We start from the raw sequence: 17,848 nt of genomic DNA, 5'->3' as shown, positions 1-17,848 counted from the left end.
CGATGTGGAGAAAAATAACATAGGCCCTTGTAGCCTTGGGTTCAATGCTCACTGAATTTCCCACAATGCCTTGAAGGAATTCTGCATAGGAAGATGGTAGGGAATTTACAATGGAGGTACAGTAGGGGGGCAGTAGAGTAGGGAGCAGGGATAACAAACCTCACTCCTTTTAGCATGGATATTATTACTTAGTTGGGGAAGAAGAAGGAGAAAGAGAAGGAGGAGGAGGAGGAGGAGGAGGAGAAGGAGAAGAAGAAGAAGTAGGAGAAGAAGGAGAAGGAGAAGAAGTAGGAGGAGAAGGAGAAGGAGGAGAAGAAGAAGGAGAAGGAAGAGAAGGAGGAGGAGGAGGAGGAGGAGAAGAAGAAGAAGAAGAAGAAGAAGAAGAAGAAGAAGAAGAAGAAGAAGAAGAAGAAGAAGAAGAAGAAGAAGAAGAAGAAGAAGAAGAAGAAGCTGTAAAACAAATACAACAGAGAGAGAAGTTTGCTTGGGCAATCCCAAAGGGTGACTAAATGCTGGAGGAGGCATTTCTTTGCATGCAAAACACGTCTGGTGCCAGAGAAGAATGTGCACCTTTCCCAATAAAGGTTTACATCCCATCTGACTTCTTTTTCAGTCCTTTTTCCCGAACATCCTGAAGAACAGTAACATTTGCCATCCATTTGCATGTGACCGCATTGTTTAGAATATCATGGTTATCCCACCCTGATTTCCTGATTGATTTGCACTTGAAGGTCTCAGCCAAAAGCAGGAGGAAGTGAGGAACGCCGTCTATTCCACAGTGATAAAGGTCAGAAGCTACAAATCACCAAGGCTGATGAGCAATCACTCAAGCTAGATCTCCCCGTTTCCAGTCCCATCAATGGAGTCATCTGAATTTCTAGTGCAAAGCTTGAAATGAGAATAAGTGTGTGTGTGTGTGGGGGGGCACCGAGATGATCTTAGATGCTGGATTTGATTGACTAAAGATGGACATCTGAGACAGTCGTGTTCCTTCTGTCCCTTACATAAAAAATGTGATAGACTATGCTTTGGAGACCATCTTGGTCATCCAAATACCAGCCTCTGGATCCTAGAAGGTACTTCTAAAAATTAGTTATCTGATGAAAGTTCTGCTTTCATCTATGGAATTTGCTGGCAATGCAGTGCTGATGAGGTTACCTAATTGGGTCATGAAATGTCTACAAGAAAACAATCAGATTCAGAGAGCACCAAGGAGCCACAGTCCTCCTCCTCCTCTTCCTCCTCTTCCTCCTCCTCCCTCTTCCTCCACTCCACAAACCCCCTCCCTTCTAGCACTGATGATGTTTGCTAATTGGCTCATGAAATGTCTACAAGAAAGCGACCAAACTCAAGAACACCAAGTACTCAACAGTCTTCCTCCTCCTCCTCCTCCTCCTCCTCCTCCTCTTCCTCCTCTCCCTTCTAGCACTGATGATGTTATCTAGTTGGGTCATGAAAGTCTACAAGTAAACCACCCAGCTCAGGGAGCACCAAGGACCCCATAGTTCAACCCTGAGCTACAAATACAGAACAATCCCCCTTTTAGGGGCATTTCCTTTGTGAACAACTTATTTTTAGGCACTTTGTGAAAACACATCTTTCCATGTTGCCTTTGGGAATTTCTCAGGACTCTGGGTCAGGCAGGGAAGTTGAAAATTCAGGCCAGAAGACTGCAATGGGACCCGCAAAGCGATGAATAACATGGATATGGTCACTACCAGTGAGCCCAACTTGAGAACTTCTCAACTTCCTCTAACATCAAAAGAAGTGGAGATGTTTTGAAGTTGAACTTGACCTGGGTTGACCTGTTTGCTTGATAGATTTGTCACAACCTGCTTTGGCTGTACATATATAAGAAATGATAGACAAATATTTCACTCCATGAGTCAACAATCTTGCTTCACATTCTGCCAAAGCCACATTGTGGTCTTTCAGCCCTCAAAACCACCTAGATGCAGGCTCATAGATGGTGGCATAGTTGAAGTTACCTGTGATTACTTAACAGAGCACACACCGACATGTCCTTGTGTATTCTGTTAAAGAAAATAAAAGTTTCGAAGTACATAATGTTCTTGCTAACAAAGCTGGTCTGAATTCCTCTTTCATAAGAGGGCAAGCAAGTTAATCTAACTTCACAGCCTATTGTGTATCAGTAGGAGGAGCAATGACTCCTCCTTTTTTGCAAATAAATATAGCAGAAAGTCCCATCAGGACAGGCTCACATCTCCAGTCATAAGAAAGCTGACAAAGGACAACCAAGAAACTGTGAGAAGAAGACTGTCCCAGAATTGTCCACTCAAGGACAGAATTCTAACTGAAGCTCATAGAAGAATCGCCCAGCCAAAAGAATCAAGATTCAAGAATCACGATGGATCTTCTTCCTACCTTATCCTTGGGGACATGGTTCATGCTGGTGCTTTTGATGGGACTTCTGCTGTACGTATCTTTTGTGGGCTTTCCTCCTTTCTGTTCTTTTCCCTCATTGCTCCTAAGTTTCAAAATCGAGAATATTTGTAGCTCAAGGATGAACTGTGGGGCCCTTGGAACTCTCTGAGCCCAGTGGTTTTCTTGCAGATGTTTCATAACCCAAGTAGGTAACCTCATCAGTGCCAAAAGGGAGTTGGGTAAGCTGTCTGAGCAGAATTCCAGCACTGATGATGTTACCTTTTGGGGTAATGAAATGTCTGCGAGAAAACAACCAAGCTCAGAGACCACCAAGGGCCTCAAAGTTTCAACGTAACAGGGTGGATGGGTGTAACCAGTCTACAAAGAGTACAACCGCCCAGCGCCAGGTTTCTATTTGTTGATGGGCAGCTAGGAATCCCAGTACAGGTGGTGATAATGAATCGAGTCTGATCTTCTATCCAGAATGTTTTAATTAATTGTAGACGGTAAGAGATGGGTCTTCAGAACTTGAAGCTTCTCGTTCAAACCTTGTCTGTGCATCATTAATTCTTAGGAGGGGGGTGGGGTTGCATCACTTTCTCTGACCCGCGCCAAGGTGAAGAATACTTTCCACCTTGAGATTAAGTTTAGAAACTGGATTAATTGAGTTCTATTCCAGGCTGTTTTCAAAGAAAGCCCGACTTGGAGCAATTCACAGGACCCCAATACAGAATGAGATATTTTTAAACATCGATGATAAGATATTTCAACTATCTATGAAATGTCGCACCCAGGCTTGTAAAAGGAAGCTGGTGAATCATTTGTTGTTGTTGTTAGCTGCGAAGTCGTGTCCGACCCATCGCGACCCTATGGACAACATTCCTCCAGGCCTTCCTGTCCTCTACCATCTTCTGGAGTCCATTTTAAGCTCACGCCTACTGCTTCAGTGACTCCATCCAGCCACCTCATTCTCTGTCGTCCCCTTCTTCTATTGCCCTCGATCTTTCCCAGCATTAGGCTCTTCTCCAGTGAGTCCTTCCTTCTCATTAGGTGGCCAAAGTACTTGAGTTTTAGCTTCAGGTGAATCATTTACCTGGATAAATATCAGCAAATCTCAGTTAAGTTATTTTAAGAAGCGGAAAGGGTGGCCGAGTGCAGGAGATTTCAGTGGGTGGCACTTGATTGCAACATCAACCTCTTTGCCTCCTGTGCTGAGAACCCTAAGCAGCTACATCTGGAAGTTGAGTCATAGCAGCTGTCTTTTCCTGTGGGTTCGAAACGTTTCGATGCCTAGGTAATATCATCAGTGCTGGGAGGGAGTAAAGTTGACAAGGCAAGCCACCAGAATGTAAAATAAGAGCACAACCCACTCTCTTCTAGCACTGATGTTGTTACCTAGTTGGGTTATGAAATGTCTGCAAGGAAACCACCCGAGCTCAGAGAACACCAAGAACCTCTATGGTGATTTTTAAAAAAAAATCAGTGCATAGCCATCTGAGTAAGATTTACTCAACAGAGCACGGTTCAACAAACATCTCCTGGCTTTTTTGTTAATCACATTCCAGGTATGGAGTTTGGCCATTTCGAGTTCTCAGCAATTTGGGGATTCCTGGTCCAACCTTATTGCCATACTTTGGGACGACCTTAAATTACCGCAAAGTGAGTATTCATAGATACATAGAGGACCAACTCATCCTTTAGAGCAGGAGTGGAGAACGATGATCTTTTTATGACATGCTGGCTCAGGAATTCTGGGAGTTGAAGTCCACAAGTCATAAAGGGGCCACTGTGCTTTAGATAAAGAAGGCACAGTGCTTAGACCCCATGAAAAAAAATAATATTTTTGTTTAATCTGAAAGAAGAAAAACGAAGTAGAAGTCATTTGTTTCCGTGACTGTTAATAATGATTTCTTTGTTTTCCCACTTTTTATTAAAAAGCAGGCAAGCAACGCACCAGTTCTGAACATTAGATTATTATTATTTTTTGTAACCTATAGGTGTAGTGTGAATGCTAAATTTAGCAACTCTGGTGATAAGCCAAAAATGTCATAATTAATTGGCCACAGCTGATTATTATTATTAGAAAATAATGCAGACATTATTTAGTATCCCACAGTTCTCTGTAAAAATACACAGAAGATATTGACCATCATGTGAAATGTAATTTATAACACTATTATTGTGATGGAGGGAGAAGCCCATGAAGATCACAATGTGTGTAGCCTACAAAATCACGATTAAGCCCAGGATATGCATTCTCTGTTAACAAGCTGAGCAGTTCATGTAATCCATTTTTCTAAACCTTTAACATCTTTTTCCCCCCAGGGGTTTGTAAAGTTTGACTCTGAATGCTACCAGAAATACGGGAAGATCTGGAGGTGAGCACTCTATTTATTGCAAGTTTCTATTTCTCAGCTCAGATCTAAGGAAGACTAGGCATGGCCCAGATAGAAAGGAAGGAAGGAAGGAAGGAAGGAAGAAAGAAAGAAAGAAAGAAAGAAAGAAAGAAAGAAAGAAAGAAAGAAAGAAAGAAAGAAGAAAGAAAGAGAGAGAGGGGGGGAGGGAGGGAGAAAGGACAAATAAATAAAAATAGCAGCAAACCAACACTGAATATTCATCAGCAGGTTTGATGATTCTGAATTGGTTTCTGCTTCTCATCAGCTTGATAAAAATATCTATTCCTAAAACAGATTTGCTTCGGGTTGCAGTCTAAATTTCTGAATGAAATTTACACTTTTTCTTTCTTATGCATATATTTACAAGGCTACAGAAATGCTTATGAAGTTCTAGCAATCTAAGGACCTTTGGGCCTCTCTTTCATAGCTACCCTGCCCCAAATTATAGAATGAAACAGAAATCCAGGCGTTCCTCTCTTCCCTTTGGAGCCTTGCTGGAGATTTGCTACGGCTTCTTCTGATGTCTTGAAAGCCACGTATCCTGGCACTAATCTATCGAGGGGGCAAAGCTGGACTGGCTGTACAATAGCTAAATACAATGGCTTTCTGTTGATAAGCTTCCGGGCAGAAGAATGGTTTGCTGCTGGTGTTTCAACAAAGCAAATAGCTGCCCTTTTCAAATATGATTTTTCGTGGAGATTATCCTCTTGGCTGTTAAAGGAGCAGAGAAGCTCTTTCCTAGATAGTAAGCAGATCTAAGCCCAGACTGTAAACAGCCAGGAAAAGTTAGAGGGAGGGAAAGAGGGCTCACAAAATGATCTAGGGTAGAAATTTCCCTGTTTTCATTCATGAGAATAACAGAATTACAGAGTCGGAAGGGACCTTGGAGGTCTTCTAGTCCAGCCCCCTGCTCAAGCAGGAAACCCTACACCATTTCAGACAAATCTCTTCTTAAAAACCTCCAGCGATGTGTAAAGTCACACCCATAACTTCTGGAGGCAAGCTGGTCCACTGATTAATTGTTCTCTGGAAATTCCTCCTTAATTCCAGGTTGCTTCTCTCCTTGATGAGTTTCCATCCATTGCTTCTTGTCCTGCCTTTGGGTGCTTTGGAGAATAGCTTGACTCCCTCTTCTTTTGCGGCAGCCCCTGAGATATTGGAAGGCTGCTATCCTGTCTCCCCTCGTCCTTCTCTTCATTAAACTAGACATCCCTAATTCCTGCAACCGTCCTTCATATGTTTTAGCTTCCAGTCCCTTAATTGTCTTTGTTGCATTGGAGGTTGTGTAATCCACTAGTAAATGTCCTTTGCATCATTTGTTCCCCTGGTTATGTCATGGACATGTTCATCCATGGAATCTTCTTGACAAAGGGGAAATAAGTGGTTTGATGTTGCCTTTGGCCAGAATGTTGTCATCTTCTCTGTCTAGGTGGCAACCATACAATTTGATGACACAATTTAGCTTTTCAACATGAGTTAGTTCCTCTATGGGATCCCAGTTAAGTTAACTCTATTGAGAGTTGGGCAACTGAAGGGAATATTGGTACATGTTGGTGTCTATAGGGAAGAAAAGTTATTTCCATAAAAAAAATAGCTGATAACCCATCAGCAACTAGACTCTTCTGATTGCTAGAGTTTTCTGTAACCTATAACAGTCATTCTGTTTTAGATTCTCCATAAAGACTACAATCACAATAAGGCTCTCTCAACTCAGGATTGCTTCAGCAATACCAGTCTACACATCCCATCTTCTTCAAAAATGCTGGATGGGGATGATGGGAGATCTCTTCCTCAAACTAGGGCAGGGGCCAAGTAGAAAAGACTGCGTTATAAGCTCAGAGAACATAAATCTCCTTTTCAAAAACCAAACCAAACCATAAAAAAAAAATCTCTCTGTGTTTCTTTCTTCTGAATGCAGACTTTACGACGGGCGTCAACCTATCATTGCTGTATTGGATCCTGCAATTATCAAGGCTGTATTAGTGAAAGAATGCTTCAGCACTTTTACCAACCGGCGAGTAAGGGGCTTGCATCTTAAACCCCCCCCCCAGATAGCAAAATGAATGTCTTTATTTCTCTCGTATTTTGAAAGATGTGAAATTGAGCCTGGATGGAGATTTTTGCTTACATTTTTTATTTAATTTATTTTAATTCCATTTATATCCCGCCCTTCTCCGAAGACTCAGGGCGGCTTACAAACTTAGCAGTAGCCTTCATTCTATGTATATGCCTGCTTATTAGGGCTTTCACACACACCCCCAGGCGGCATTATTACAAAGTCAGCTTAATTGCCCCTAACAATCTGGGTCCTCATTTTACCTACCTGGGAAGGATGGAAGGCTGAGTCAACCTTGAGCCTGGTGGGACTCGAACCTGCACTAATGGCGGGCAGCTGGTGTTACTTAAGGAGGCATTAGCCCACTGCTCCACCAAGGCTGGATACATCCACTTTAATTGGGGGCAGGGGGTAAATGCCTTCACCCCCCCAAAAAAAATATATGAGTGAACTTATCACCTCACCGTCATGGTATCTGGTGACGGTTGCATCCAGAGGTTTCTTCAGAATTTTGAAATCTGAATACTGCGATCTTTTCTTCCCGATCCCTAGCCTTTCCCTGCACCAGAGATGTTAAAAAATGCAGTCTCTATGACCGAAGATGAACATTGGAAGAGGATTCGCACCGTGCTCTCTCCAACGTTCACCAGTGGGAAGCTGAAGGAGGTAACAAGTAAAACCTTCAAAGATTGGAGGACTTTCTCTAAAGAGTCTCCCAATTTCTTTCTTCAAAGAAGTTGTTTCCTCTACATTTCATTTCCCACCCCAAAGCTAGAGCTGAATTTTGAATGGGAGGGAGGGAGGAAGGAAGGAAGGAAGGAAGGAAGGTAGGAAAGAAGGAAAGAAGGAGGGAGAGAGGGAAGGAAGGAAGGAAAGAATGAATGAAGGAAGGAAGGAAGGAAGGAAGGAAGGAAGGAGGGAAGGAAGGAAGGAAGGAGGGAAGGAAGGAAGGAAGGAAGGAAGGAAGGTAGGAAAGAAGGAAGGAAGGAAGGAAAGAAGGAGGGAGAGAGGGAAGGAAGGAAGGAAGGAAGGAAAGAATGAATGAATGAATGAATGAATGAAGGAAGGAAGGAAGGAAGGAAAGGATTCCTACATTGCTTATTTAGGAGATCTGTCTTTTTCCCCCCTAATCATCTGATTACTTTACAATCCTAGACTTGTTTAGGAGTAAATATGGACTGTGGAGACCATATATCCCACGCGACATTTTAGTTTTACAAAAAGCCATAACAGATATCCAAAAAAATGTTGATCCCTGTTCATTTCAGCCCTAAAATGTCCCATGGAGAAAGAAAAATAAATTTTGCAGAACATGTCAAACCTAAGAAAGAGTGCCGCTTTCTCTATCCCGCTTGAATTTGTAATTATTTATGAATCAGCCACAGGCTTTGTTGGAACACATCAGTAACTAAGAAAGGGAACTGTCCATAAATGTTTAAAAATGTGTCCACGGGTTTGTTTTTCAGATGTTTCCCATCATTAAACACTACGGGGAGATTTTGATTCAAAATGTTCAGAAGAAAATGGAAAATGATGAGCCCATAGATGTGAAAGAGTAAGTTCTGTGGAGCAGGAAGAACATCCAGCCCTGTCACAAGGGGGGATGTGGGAGAGATGGATTCAGTTATGTCACATTTGAAAGCCATTTCTCATTAACCGAGCGACACCCAGAGTGAAATGTGGTTATCACTGAAATTGTGTACTGTTGTGATACATTTCAGAGTTCAAAAGAATGCTTGGGACCAATCTGGAGAAAAATGCATAGAAAACAGCATTATATCAATGGAGTTTGTTTGCAAATGCGAAGTATATTTATACTAGAGAAAATTGCAAATTAAAATGTAGGGATTTGGAGAAATGTAACTTGAGGAAATGTGCACCAAAATACAGACATTTTAGTATCTCTGTTTTTCTAATTTCTCTCTCTCTCTCTCTCTTTCTCTCATCATCTTTCATAGCTCTCTCCCATCCAGTATCTATATCTATATCTATATCTATATCTATATCTATATCTATATCTATATCTATATCTATATCTATATCTATATCTATATCTATATCTATATCTATATCTATATCTATATCTATATCTATATCTATATCATCTATTGTTGTTGTTAGCTGCAAAGTCGTGTCCGACCCATCGCAACCCCACGGACAACGTTCCTCCAGGCCTTCCTGTCCTCTACCATCTTCTGGAGTCCCTTTAAGCTCATGCCTACTGCTTCAGTGACTCCATCCAGCCACCTCCTTCTCTGTCGTCCCCTTCTTCTCTTGCCCTCAATCTTTCCCAGCATTAGGCTCTTCTCCAGTGAGTCCTTCCTTCTCATTAGGTGGCCAAAGTATTTGAGTTTTAGCTTCAGGATCTGGCCTTCTAAAGAGCAGTCAGGGTTGATCTCCTCTAGGACTGACCAGTTTGATCGCCTTGCAGTCCAAGGGACTCGCAGGAGTCTTCTCCAGCATCACAGTTCAAAGGCCTCAATTCTTTGGCGCTCGGCCTTTTTTATGGTCCAACTTTCACTGCCATACATTGCAACTGGGAAAACCATAGCTTTGACTATACACACTTTTGTTGACAGGGTGATGTCTCTGCTTTTTAGTGTGCTGTCTAGATTTGCCATGGCTTTCCTCCCCAGGAGCAAGCGTCTTTTAATTTCTTGGCTACAGTCCCCATCTGCAGTGATCTTGGCGCCCAGGAAAATAAAATCTGTCACTACCTCCATTTCTTCCCCATCTATTTGCCAGGAATCGAGAGGGCCGGATGCCATGATCTTGGCTTTCTTAATGTTAAGTTTCAAATCTATATCTATATCTATAACTATAACTATTATCTCAACACTGACTTATCTGTAAAGATCAGAAATAGAGAAACTGAGAAATGGCAGAAATCAAATGGATATATTTGCCCAAAGTCTCTATGAAGGATGAGCTGGAAAGCAAAGACGTCAAGCCAGTTGCGGCCTACAAAGTATTAAATCAATTGCAACAACAGGCCTTGTATGTTGAATGTCCCAGTTCAATTCGGGGTTGGTCTACAATCCAAGCCCTTGGAATGCTGCTGGTGATATCAGGCCGACGTTCTTCAACTTGACGTGCTCCAGATGTGTTGGGGATTTCAAGAGCTGAAACTGAGGTTTAACCAACCCACCCCATCAAGGAGCTGTGGATTTCTGTCTTGGCTACCCATGTTTTGAACTATCTTCTGCCTGGCTTTACAGCCATGTTCTAAATCTTTTTCACTGAATGCCTGCAGCTTGGATCATCTGCCACTCTCCTTTCTCTTCTCAGCATCTTTGGCGCCTACAGCATGGATGTGGTCACCAGTACTTCATTCGGCATTGACATCAATTCCATGAACAACCCCAACGATCCTTTCGTCAAGCAGATCAAGAAGCTCACCAAGTTCAGATCTTTCGATCCACGGATCATTGTTTCATGTAAGTTCTGATTTCAAGGAAGGCTTTCCCTAACTTGTCCAGAGGAATTTGGCCTCCCCCTTTCATCCTCTATAGTGACACGGTGGCTCAGTGGGTTAGGACGCTGAGCTTGTCGATCAGAAGGTCGGCAGTTTGGCGGGTCGAATCCCGAGTGCTGCGTAGCAGAGGGAGCGCCTCTTACTCGTCCCAGCTTCTGCCAACCTAGCAGTTCGAAAGCACGTAAAAATGCAAGTAGAAAAATAGGGACCACTCCGGTGGGAAGGCAACAGCATTCCGTGCTCCTTTGGCGTCTAGTCATGCCGGCCACATGACCACGGAGACGTCCTCGGACAAGCGCTGGCTCTTCGGCTTTGAAACGGAGATGAGCACCGGCCCCTAGAGTCAGAAACAACTAGCACGCATGTGCAGGGGAACCTTTACCTTTACCTTTCATCCTCTAGGTGGGACCTCCTGCTGCATTTGAGATTAGAGATGGGAAATCTTTCTTCTCCTGGGTGATGCTCCCTCTTGTTTGCATCTACTCACGGAAGATGGTGTGACTGAGATGGGGTTACGTGCAGAGCCAAAAAGGGGGTGGAATGTAATTTCATTGCTCCATTGGATGTCTCTAATTTATATATGCCCTGTTAACCGCCCTGAGTCCTTCGGGAGAAGGGCGGTATACAAATTGAATTAATAATAATAATAATAATAATAATAATAATAATAATAATAATAATAATAATAATAATAATAATAATAATAATAATAATAATAATAATAATAATAATAATAATCGGAGTCCAAAACGAGTGGATGCCTCTTTTCGTCCACCTCCGTCTCTCTCACTGTTTCCCTCTCCCTTTGCTGATCAGCTTGGGCTGCTCTTTTGCAGAGAGCTTTTGAAAATGAAATTAAACCGAGCAGCAGGTATGAACCTCAGGTTGCAAGGCGCCTGCTCCCAATTAATGATGGATAATGACACTGCTTTGAGTTTCTCTTGCTGCGATACAAGCACAACCTTTGCACTGTATTTTCATAGGAAAGGACGCATCTTTGCGTAATCCGGAGACTCTTAATGCACCCGCAAAAGGGCCATTGGCGTTTGCAGACGCTGGCCTTTTCAGTCAATCTTGCTAATGTCCATTCGTCGCTCACTTTGGATACTTTGAAGGAAAGGAACAAATGTGTAATAAAAGAATGTTTTCCTCCAGGGATATGGCTGTGTTTTTCACAATTAATTTCTTTTTCAGTTATGTTCCCAAAACTCTTGCCAATTTTGCAAGCCTTGGACCTAACCCCTTTTCCGCAGGAAGCTCTGAACTTCTTCTCCAAAGCTTTTATAAAAATGAAGGAGTCACGGCTGAAAGAAGGCCAGGGGGTGAGTACTCTGACGGGATGGGGTTGGGTTTTTTATAATTAGTTTTAATTTTTAATATGTATTAATTATTACGGGCACAATGGTTTAATCACTTTTTAATTTTTGCATTCTGTTTTTTTATTATGTATTGCCCTGTTCACCGCCCTGAGTCCTTCGGGAGAAGGGCGGTATACAAATTAAATTATTAAAAATTAAATTACTCATAGTCTGCTGAAACTCGGACGAGAAAAAAAACAACGGACCACAATGTTCTCCAATGAAAAGAATTTGTGCGTCAAACGGGCAGTCCTCGACTTAACGACCAAATCTGAGCCCAAAGACAGTCTTTGAGCAGGTTTTACCCCGTTTTATGACCTTTCCTGCCACCGTTGTTAAGTGAACCCATGCAGTTGTTAAATGAGTCACATGGTTGTGAAGTGAATCTGGATTCCACACAGACTTTGCTGGTCAGAAGGTCGCCCAAGGGGATCAGATGACACACACACACACACACACACCCCGGGATGCTGCAACTGTCATAAATACATGCCAGTTACCAAGCTGCTGAATTTGGGTCACGAGACCCCGGGGGAATGCTGCAACAGCCGTGTGAAAAACGGTCATACCTTTATCAGCGCTGTTGTAGCGGTCACTAAATGAGCAGGTTTATGTCAAGGACGAGCTGTATTTTGTCCCTTCCTCCATTCCCCTCGTGCGTAATGACCCCCAAGGGACTTTGAGCATCTGTTTTCATTGGTCCGTTCATTTGATCTCCAGAGCCGTATGGATTTCCTCCAGATGATGATTGAATCCCAAAACAACAACAAGAACTCTGAAAATAATGACAAAAACTCTACAAGCAACGGACTGACACACACATATAAAGGTAATACTGCCCCATTCCTGTTTAGCGTTATACGTTTTCTGTGTGCTGTGGTGCATTTCCGCGGATCGATTGATAAGTCCTAGCTACCCCGCTCATAACAGAATAATAGATCTGGAAGGGACCTTGGAGGTCTTCTAGTCCAACCCTCTGCTCAAACAGGAGACGCCTATACCTTTCCAGACAAATGATTGCCCAATCCCTTCTTGAAAAGCTCCAGGGATGGAGCACCCACAACTTCTGGAGGCAAGTGGTTCCACTGGTTAATTGTTCTCACTGTCAGGAAATTTCTCCTTGGTTCCAGATTGCTTCTGTCCTTGATTAGTTTCCACCCGTTGTTTCTTGTCCTGCCTTCAGGTGTTTTGGAGAATAGGTGGACCCCCCTCTTCTTTGTGACAGCCCCTGAGATATTGGAACGCTGCTGTCATAATTTATGGCCGTAAACCGCCAAGAAATATGTGGAAGTGACTTGCTAAAACCCCACCATCTGAATTCTGTAACCAACGTTGGTATTCGGAGTCCACATACCTGACTGATTATGTGTCATCAAGTCAATATCAATTTTTAATAACTCCATGGATAGATTTTTCTCAGGATAACCACATACCTGGAGTAGATCCAATATTAATTTCCACAACTTAGCATAACATGTTTTAAAGAACCTTGTACTTACGGGGACCTGGCAAGATAAGATATTCTTTTTCAGTAGAACTTGCAAGTCTCAAATCAACAGGACCTCAAAAGTCTATCTTGAATGCTAGCGAGAAGTTTTCTTCCAAGAATACGATGGTTCAAAGAACAAAAAAAAAGACGGCATATGTGATTTTTTTTAAAAAAGCAAAGTCAGCATCAATCAATGCTGTTCTATGAAGCCCTTTGGCACCTTTTAGCTGTGTTTCAAAGTACATAAAACAGTACGAGGCAAGGTCCATTATTATCCTTGGTATAAACTCATAATGGTTGCCAACAGTAGAGTTTCTGTACTGCATCACCCTATTTGTTTTTATTTCTATTTTGCAGGCCTGACTGATAAAGAAATTCTAGCCCAGGCTTTTATCTTCGTTTTTGCTGGATATGAACCCGGCAGTAATTCCCTTGGTTACGTGGCCTACAGCTTAGCCACTTACCCAGACATTCAGAAGAAGCTTCAAGAGGAAATAGATACTGTTTTACCTAACAAGGTAAAGAGTGTGGTGATGGTTAACTCATAGGTTTGCAGCTGGGCCCGGTGAATTCATTTCACTTTGCTTGGATGGCTTAAAAGCAGTAATAATATCTGAATTATTGGATTAATGGTGTGAGGAGAAGTCCACGACTCTGTTATCCAACATGCAAGACACAGAATCGTGCCGTTCATGCAGAAACCAGTTTAATGTTAGGAAATTCTGTTAGCCTATTTTGTCCCACACGGAGTCAACATTCCTGCTTGAGCAGGGGGTTGGACTAGAGGACCTCCAAGGTCTCTTGCAACTCGTTTATTCTTCTTCTGTAGAAATGGGCAACAGATAGAGAGGAAAAGGGGACTGGATGTGAAATTAATTATTTTAATTATCTCCCTCCTCTCCAGGCACCGCTTACCTACGATGCCATCATGCAGCTGGAATATCTTGACATGGTGCTGAACGAAACCCAGAGAGTATATCCCTTCGGAGGGCGTATTGAAAGAGTTTGCAAGGCGGATGTTGAAATCAGTGGGATGACCATTCCCAAAGGCACCGTGGTGATGATCCCACCCCTCGTTCTTCATCATGTCCCCGAATACTGGCCAGAACCAGAAGAGTTCAGACCTGAGAGGTAGTGTAGAAAGAAAAATCTTCATCAGGGTCCAGTCCAAGCTGGGAATAAACAAAGGTGTAAGAAAAGAGCGGATAAAAATGGGGGAAGGTGATAAGTGCATCATCAGCCCAGAGTCCATAAGTTGACACAAGTGATCAAAAAATACAACTACTCTTGAATTCCGTTGACCCTTATCCGGTGCCAATTTGGTATGGAACTTTATTTTTTTTTTAGTTATTTTTTTTTTTAAAATTTGGTATGGAACTTTAGTTGACTAAATTCTTGTGTTTGAGCTGGAGCAATACATCTTTGGAACCGCAACTTATGGTATGGATTCTATGCGCCTGAGATAAGGGTGGCTATTGGATTCGTCACAGGATGGGATCCATGGTGTATTAATTCTGAGCTCACAGGATGCACTCCATCAAAACGTTGGCCTCTTTGGGGTGTTGCATTTCCAGTGAATCTACATAGTGGGATAAGACATTGTTAAGCAATGCCCAGGCCCCATTCACACATGGGGAGGTCCTAGCTTCTTCTTACAGTTCCTGACCTTCTTTCTTACCTCTATTCACCCAGGTTCAGCAAAGAAAACAAAGAAAACATCGATCCCTACACATACCTGCCCTTTGGAGCTGGACCCCGGAACTGCCTCGGCATGAGATTTGCCTTGGTCTTCATGAAAGTTGCTATAGCCATCCTTATGCAGCACTTCTCCTTTAGAGTCTGCAAAGAAACGCCGGTGAGAAAGACGGATTTGGAATAGATCGGTTAACACAGGGGTGTCAAACTCAATTTCATTGAGGGCCGCATCAGCATTGCGGTTGCCCTCAAGGGGCTGGGTGGGTGTGGCCTGGGTGGGCGTGGCCTACTGGGTGGGCGTGGCTAGAGTGCGTATGGCCTACAGGGTGGGCATGGCCAGCTCTACATCGTTCGCATCAAGGCTGCCTATGGGGGCCTGGGCAGGAGTGGGACAGATCTGAGGGTCTCTGGCAGGAGGAGGGTCTCTGGGCCAGGGCCAAGGCAGTGGGGGCCGTTCCCTCACTGTTTCCAGGATGGCTTCGTGGGCCACATGAAACCACTTCGCGGGCCAGATCCGGCCCCCGGGCCTTGTGTTTGACGTGTCTGGCCTACTGGGTGGGCATGGCCAGCTCTACATCATTGGCATCAAGGGTGCCTATGGGGGCCTGGGCAGGAGTGGGACAGATCTGGGGATCTCTGGCAGAAGGAGGGTCTCTAGGCCAGGGCTAAGGTAGTGGGGACCATTCCCTTACTGTTTCCAGGATGGCTTCGGGGGCCACATGAAACCACTTCACGGGCCGGATCTGTCCCCCGGGCCTTGTGTTTGACATGTCTGGGTTAACAGAATAACAGAGTTGGAAGGGACCTGGGAGGTCTTCTAGTCCAACCCCCACCCCCAACCGTCTGCTCAAGCAGGAGACCTATTACCATTTCATTGCAGTTTCATACAAATGGTTGTCAAGGCTCTTCTTTAAAAAAAAACAAAAACCCAATGATGGAGCACCCACAACTTCTGGTGGAAAGCTGTTCCACTGGTTACCTGTTTTCATCATCAGGAAATTCCTCCTTAGTTCTTAGTTGGGTTCTTTCCTGGATCTGTTTCCATCCGTTGCTTCTTGGAGACGCATTGGAGAATTCGGTCAACCCCCACTTCTTTGTGGCAGCCCCTCAAATACTGGAAGACTACGGGAGAAAATGTTTTACCGTCTTCTGAAAAGGGGCAGCCTCTTAAATCACAGATTTCTACAGGAGCAGCCCTTGCAACCTGAGCCCTTACAACTTGAGCCCTTACAACTTGAGTCACTGTGTGTTGGGGGGGTGGGTGGGAGCACAAAGGGAGGCTCAGCTAATCTCAATGTACACATAGTTGTACTTTAACAATAAAGGTTCATTTCGTTCTTGGTCTAGTATCCTGAAACTTCTGAAAGGTGTTGGATATCAGTGGATGGTCTCCCAAAAAAAGAAATAACAGAAGGGACCTTGGAGGTCTTCTAGTCCAGCCCGCTGCTGAAGCAGGAATGAGTTTGTGTTCCATGGTTCTGTTTAGACCTGGGAAGGCCCTAGCTGACCTTTTGCTGTGATCTTCGATTTGGTGAATCTGGAAGTTGAGTTGATTTACCCTGTTTGCTAACTTGTTCTTTCTCTGCCTCTCCATCTTCTGCAGATACCCCTGGTGATGAGCGACAGAGCTTTCTTAGTGCCGGAGAAACCAATCGTTCTGAAGTTAGTCCCACGATAAGACGGTCGAGAAAGTGAGGAATAAAGATTAGCCACATCTGTATCATCCCTGCAGTGGATTTTACAGTTCTGGGCTTTGTCTTCTGCAGAACTTTAGAAGAAAACCATTGAAATATTCACTAAATAGCTTTGGACAAATGGACTTGTTGCTTTAAGTAGCTCTTATAAGGTTGAAATAATAACAATGCACTTAATAGGTGGGGGAGATGTTAATATTAGTTGTTGTTGTTGTTGATGATGATGTATAATTTGATATTTTGAACAGTCTTGAATTATAAATTAAGCCGGTGATGAATCCAGTTGCCAAATCCAGACCGCACATGTCCATGAATTGGACTGTTCTTATCACCATCAGAATTTGGAACTTTCCACCAAAGAAATGTCAACTGATTTCCCCCCCCCTCTAATATCCACTGTTATCCATTAATATGTAAAGATGACCTCATCCAGCCTTGGAGAATCTTGAAACAGGGGCTAGATGAGGCTTTAATTGGATGGAGTCTGTACCATGGATGAATTTTAATGGGCTTTTAACTAATTATTAAATGGCTTGGTTTGCATTTTATTGTATTTTTTTTAAAAATAATTAGCCATACCTCCTTGCAGTTCTTGGCAGAAAATACCTATTTTCAAAAACAAGCAAGCATGTTAAAATACAGACATACATGATAAATAAAGGATGTTTTTCACTTTCTGTTTCCTGTTCTTCTTGAGTTGCCTTAGTGGAAAGGTAAATTTTTAATGTGGGCAAAAGACAGGTTGCACAAAGGAAGAACTTTTGCTAGTGCTTTCGGAAGAATTTGTATTCTCAGAAGTGGGCAATAAAGGAGAATAACCAATAACGCAGAATCTGTGGTCTCCAGAACTTTTTTGAGCAGTCTCTGCTGGGGGGATTTTGGCAGTCCACACAGCTTGAAGTTGCTGAGGTCGAGAAACACGGCTTTAGAACAATCAGGGAGGGTGCATGAGAGTAACATGATGCCGTGCTGCTAGAGGCAACAGAAAGACCCAGAATGCAATCCCCAATCAACACCCAATCATACAATATCCCAATCAAGGAACTATCAATTCAGACAAACAATCAAACAGTAAACCACAGCCTAATCAAAGAATCACCAAGAAATTCCCACCAACACCGAGAGGACAAGCCACTTCCATATAAACAGAGAGATCCCCACTCTATTCTAGCACTGATGATGTTCCCTAGTTGGGTAATGAAATGTCTGCAAGGAAACAGCCAAACTCAGAGAGCACCAAGGAACCCACAGTCCTCCTTCTCCTCTTTACAAACTCCACTCTCCTCCAGCACTGATGATG

At 43.2% G+C, this 17,848-nt stretch overlaps 1 protein-coding gene across 1 annotated transcript; it reads left to right on the top strand.

The window, feature by feature from the left end:
- The first annotated feature begins 2,221 nt into the window (after nucleotides 1-2,221).
- Nucleotides 2,222-17,236, top strand: LOC308674076 (cytochrome P450 3A29-like). The gene is made up of 13 exons (XM_081338272.1): nucleotides 2,222-2,436; nucleotides 3,951-4,044; nucleotides 4,711-4,763; nucleotides 6,700-6,799; nucleotides 7,390-7,503; nucleotides 8,304-8,392; nucleotides 10,126-10,274; nucleotides 11,507-11,634; nucleotides 12,391-12,499; nucleotides 13,517-13,677; nucleotides 14,064-14,290; nucleotides 14,852-15,014; nucleotides 16,458-17,236. Exons 1-13 carry the CDS (start codon nucleotides 2,369-2,371, stop codon nucleotides 16,530-16,532), a joined length of 1,530 nt encoding a protein of 509 aa, XP_081194398.1. The 5' UTR covers nucleotides 2,222-2,368; the 3' UTR covers nucleotides 16,533-17,236.
- Nucleotides 17,237-17,848: the final 612 nt, after the last annotated feature.

The sequence above is a fragment of the Vipera berus genome (assembly GCF_964194415.1).
Source record: "Vipera berus genome assembly, chromosome: 13".
Taxonomy (NCBI): domain Eukaryota; kingdom Metazoa; phylum Chordata; class Lepidosauria; order Squamata; family Viperidae; genus Vipera; species Vipera berus.
The sequence above is the reverse complement of the archived record's forward strand: the minus strand, read 5'-3'. Positions and strand labels throughout refer to the sequence as shown.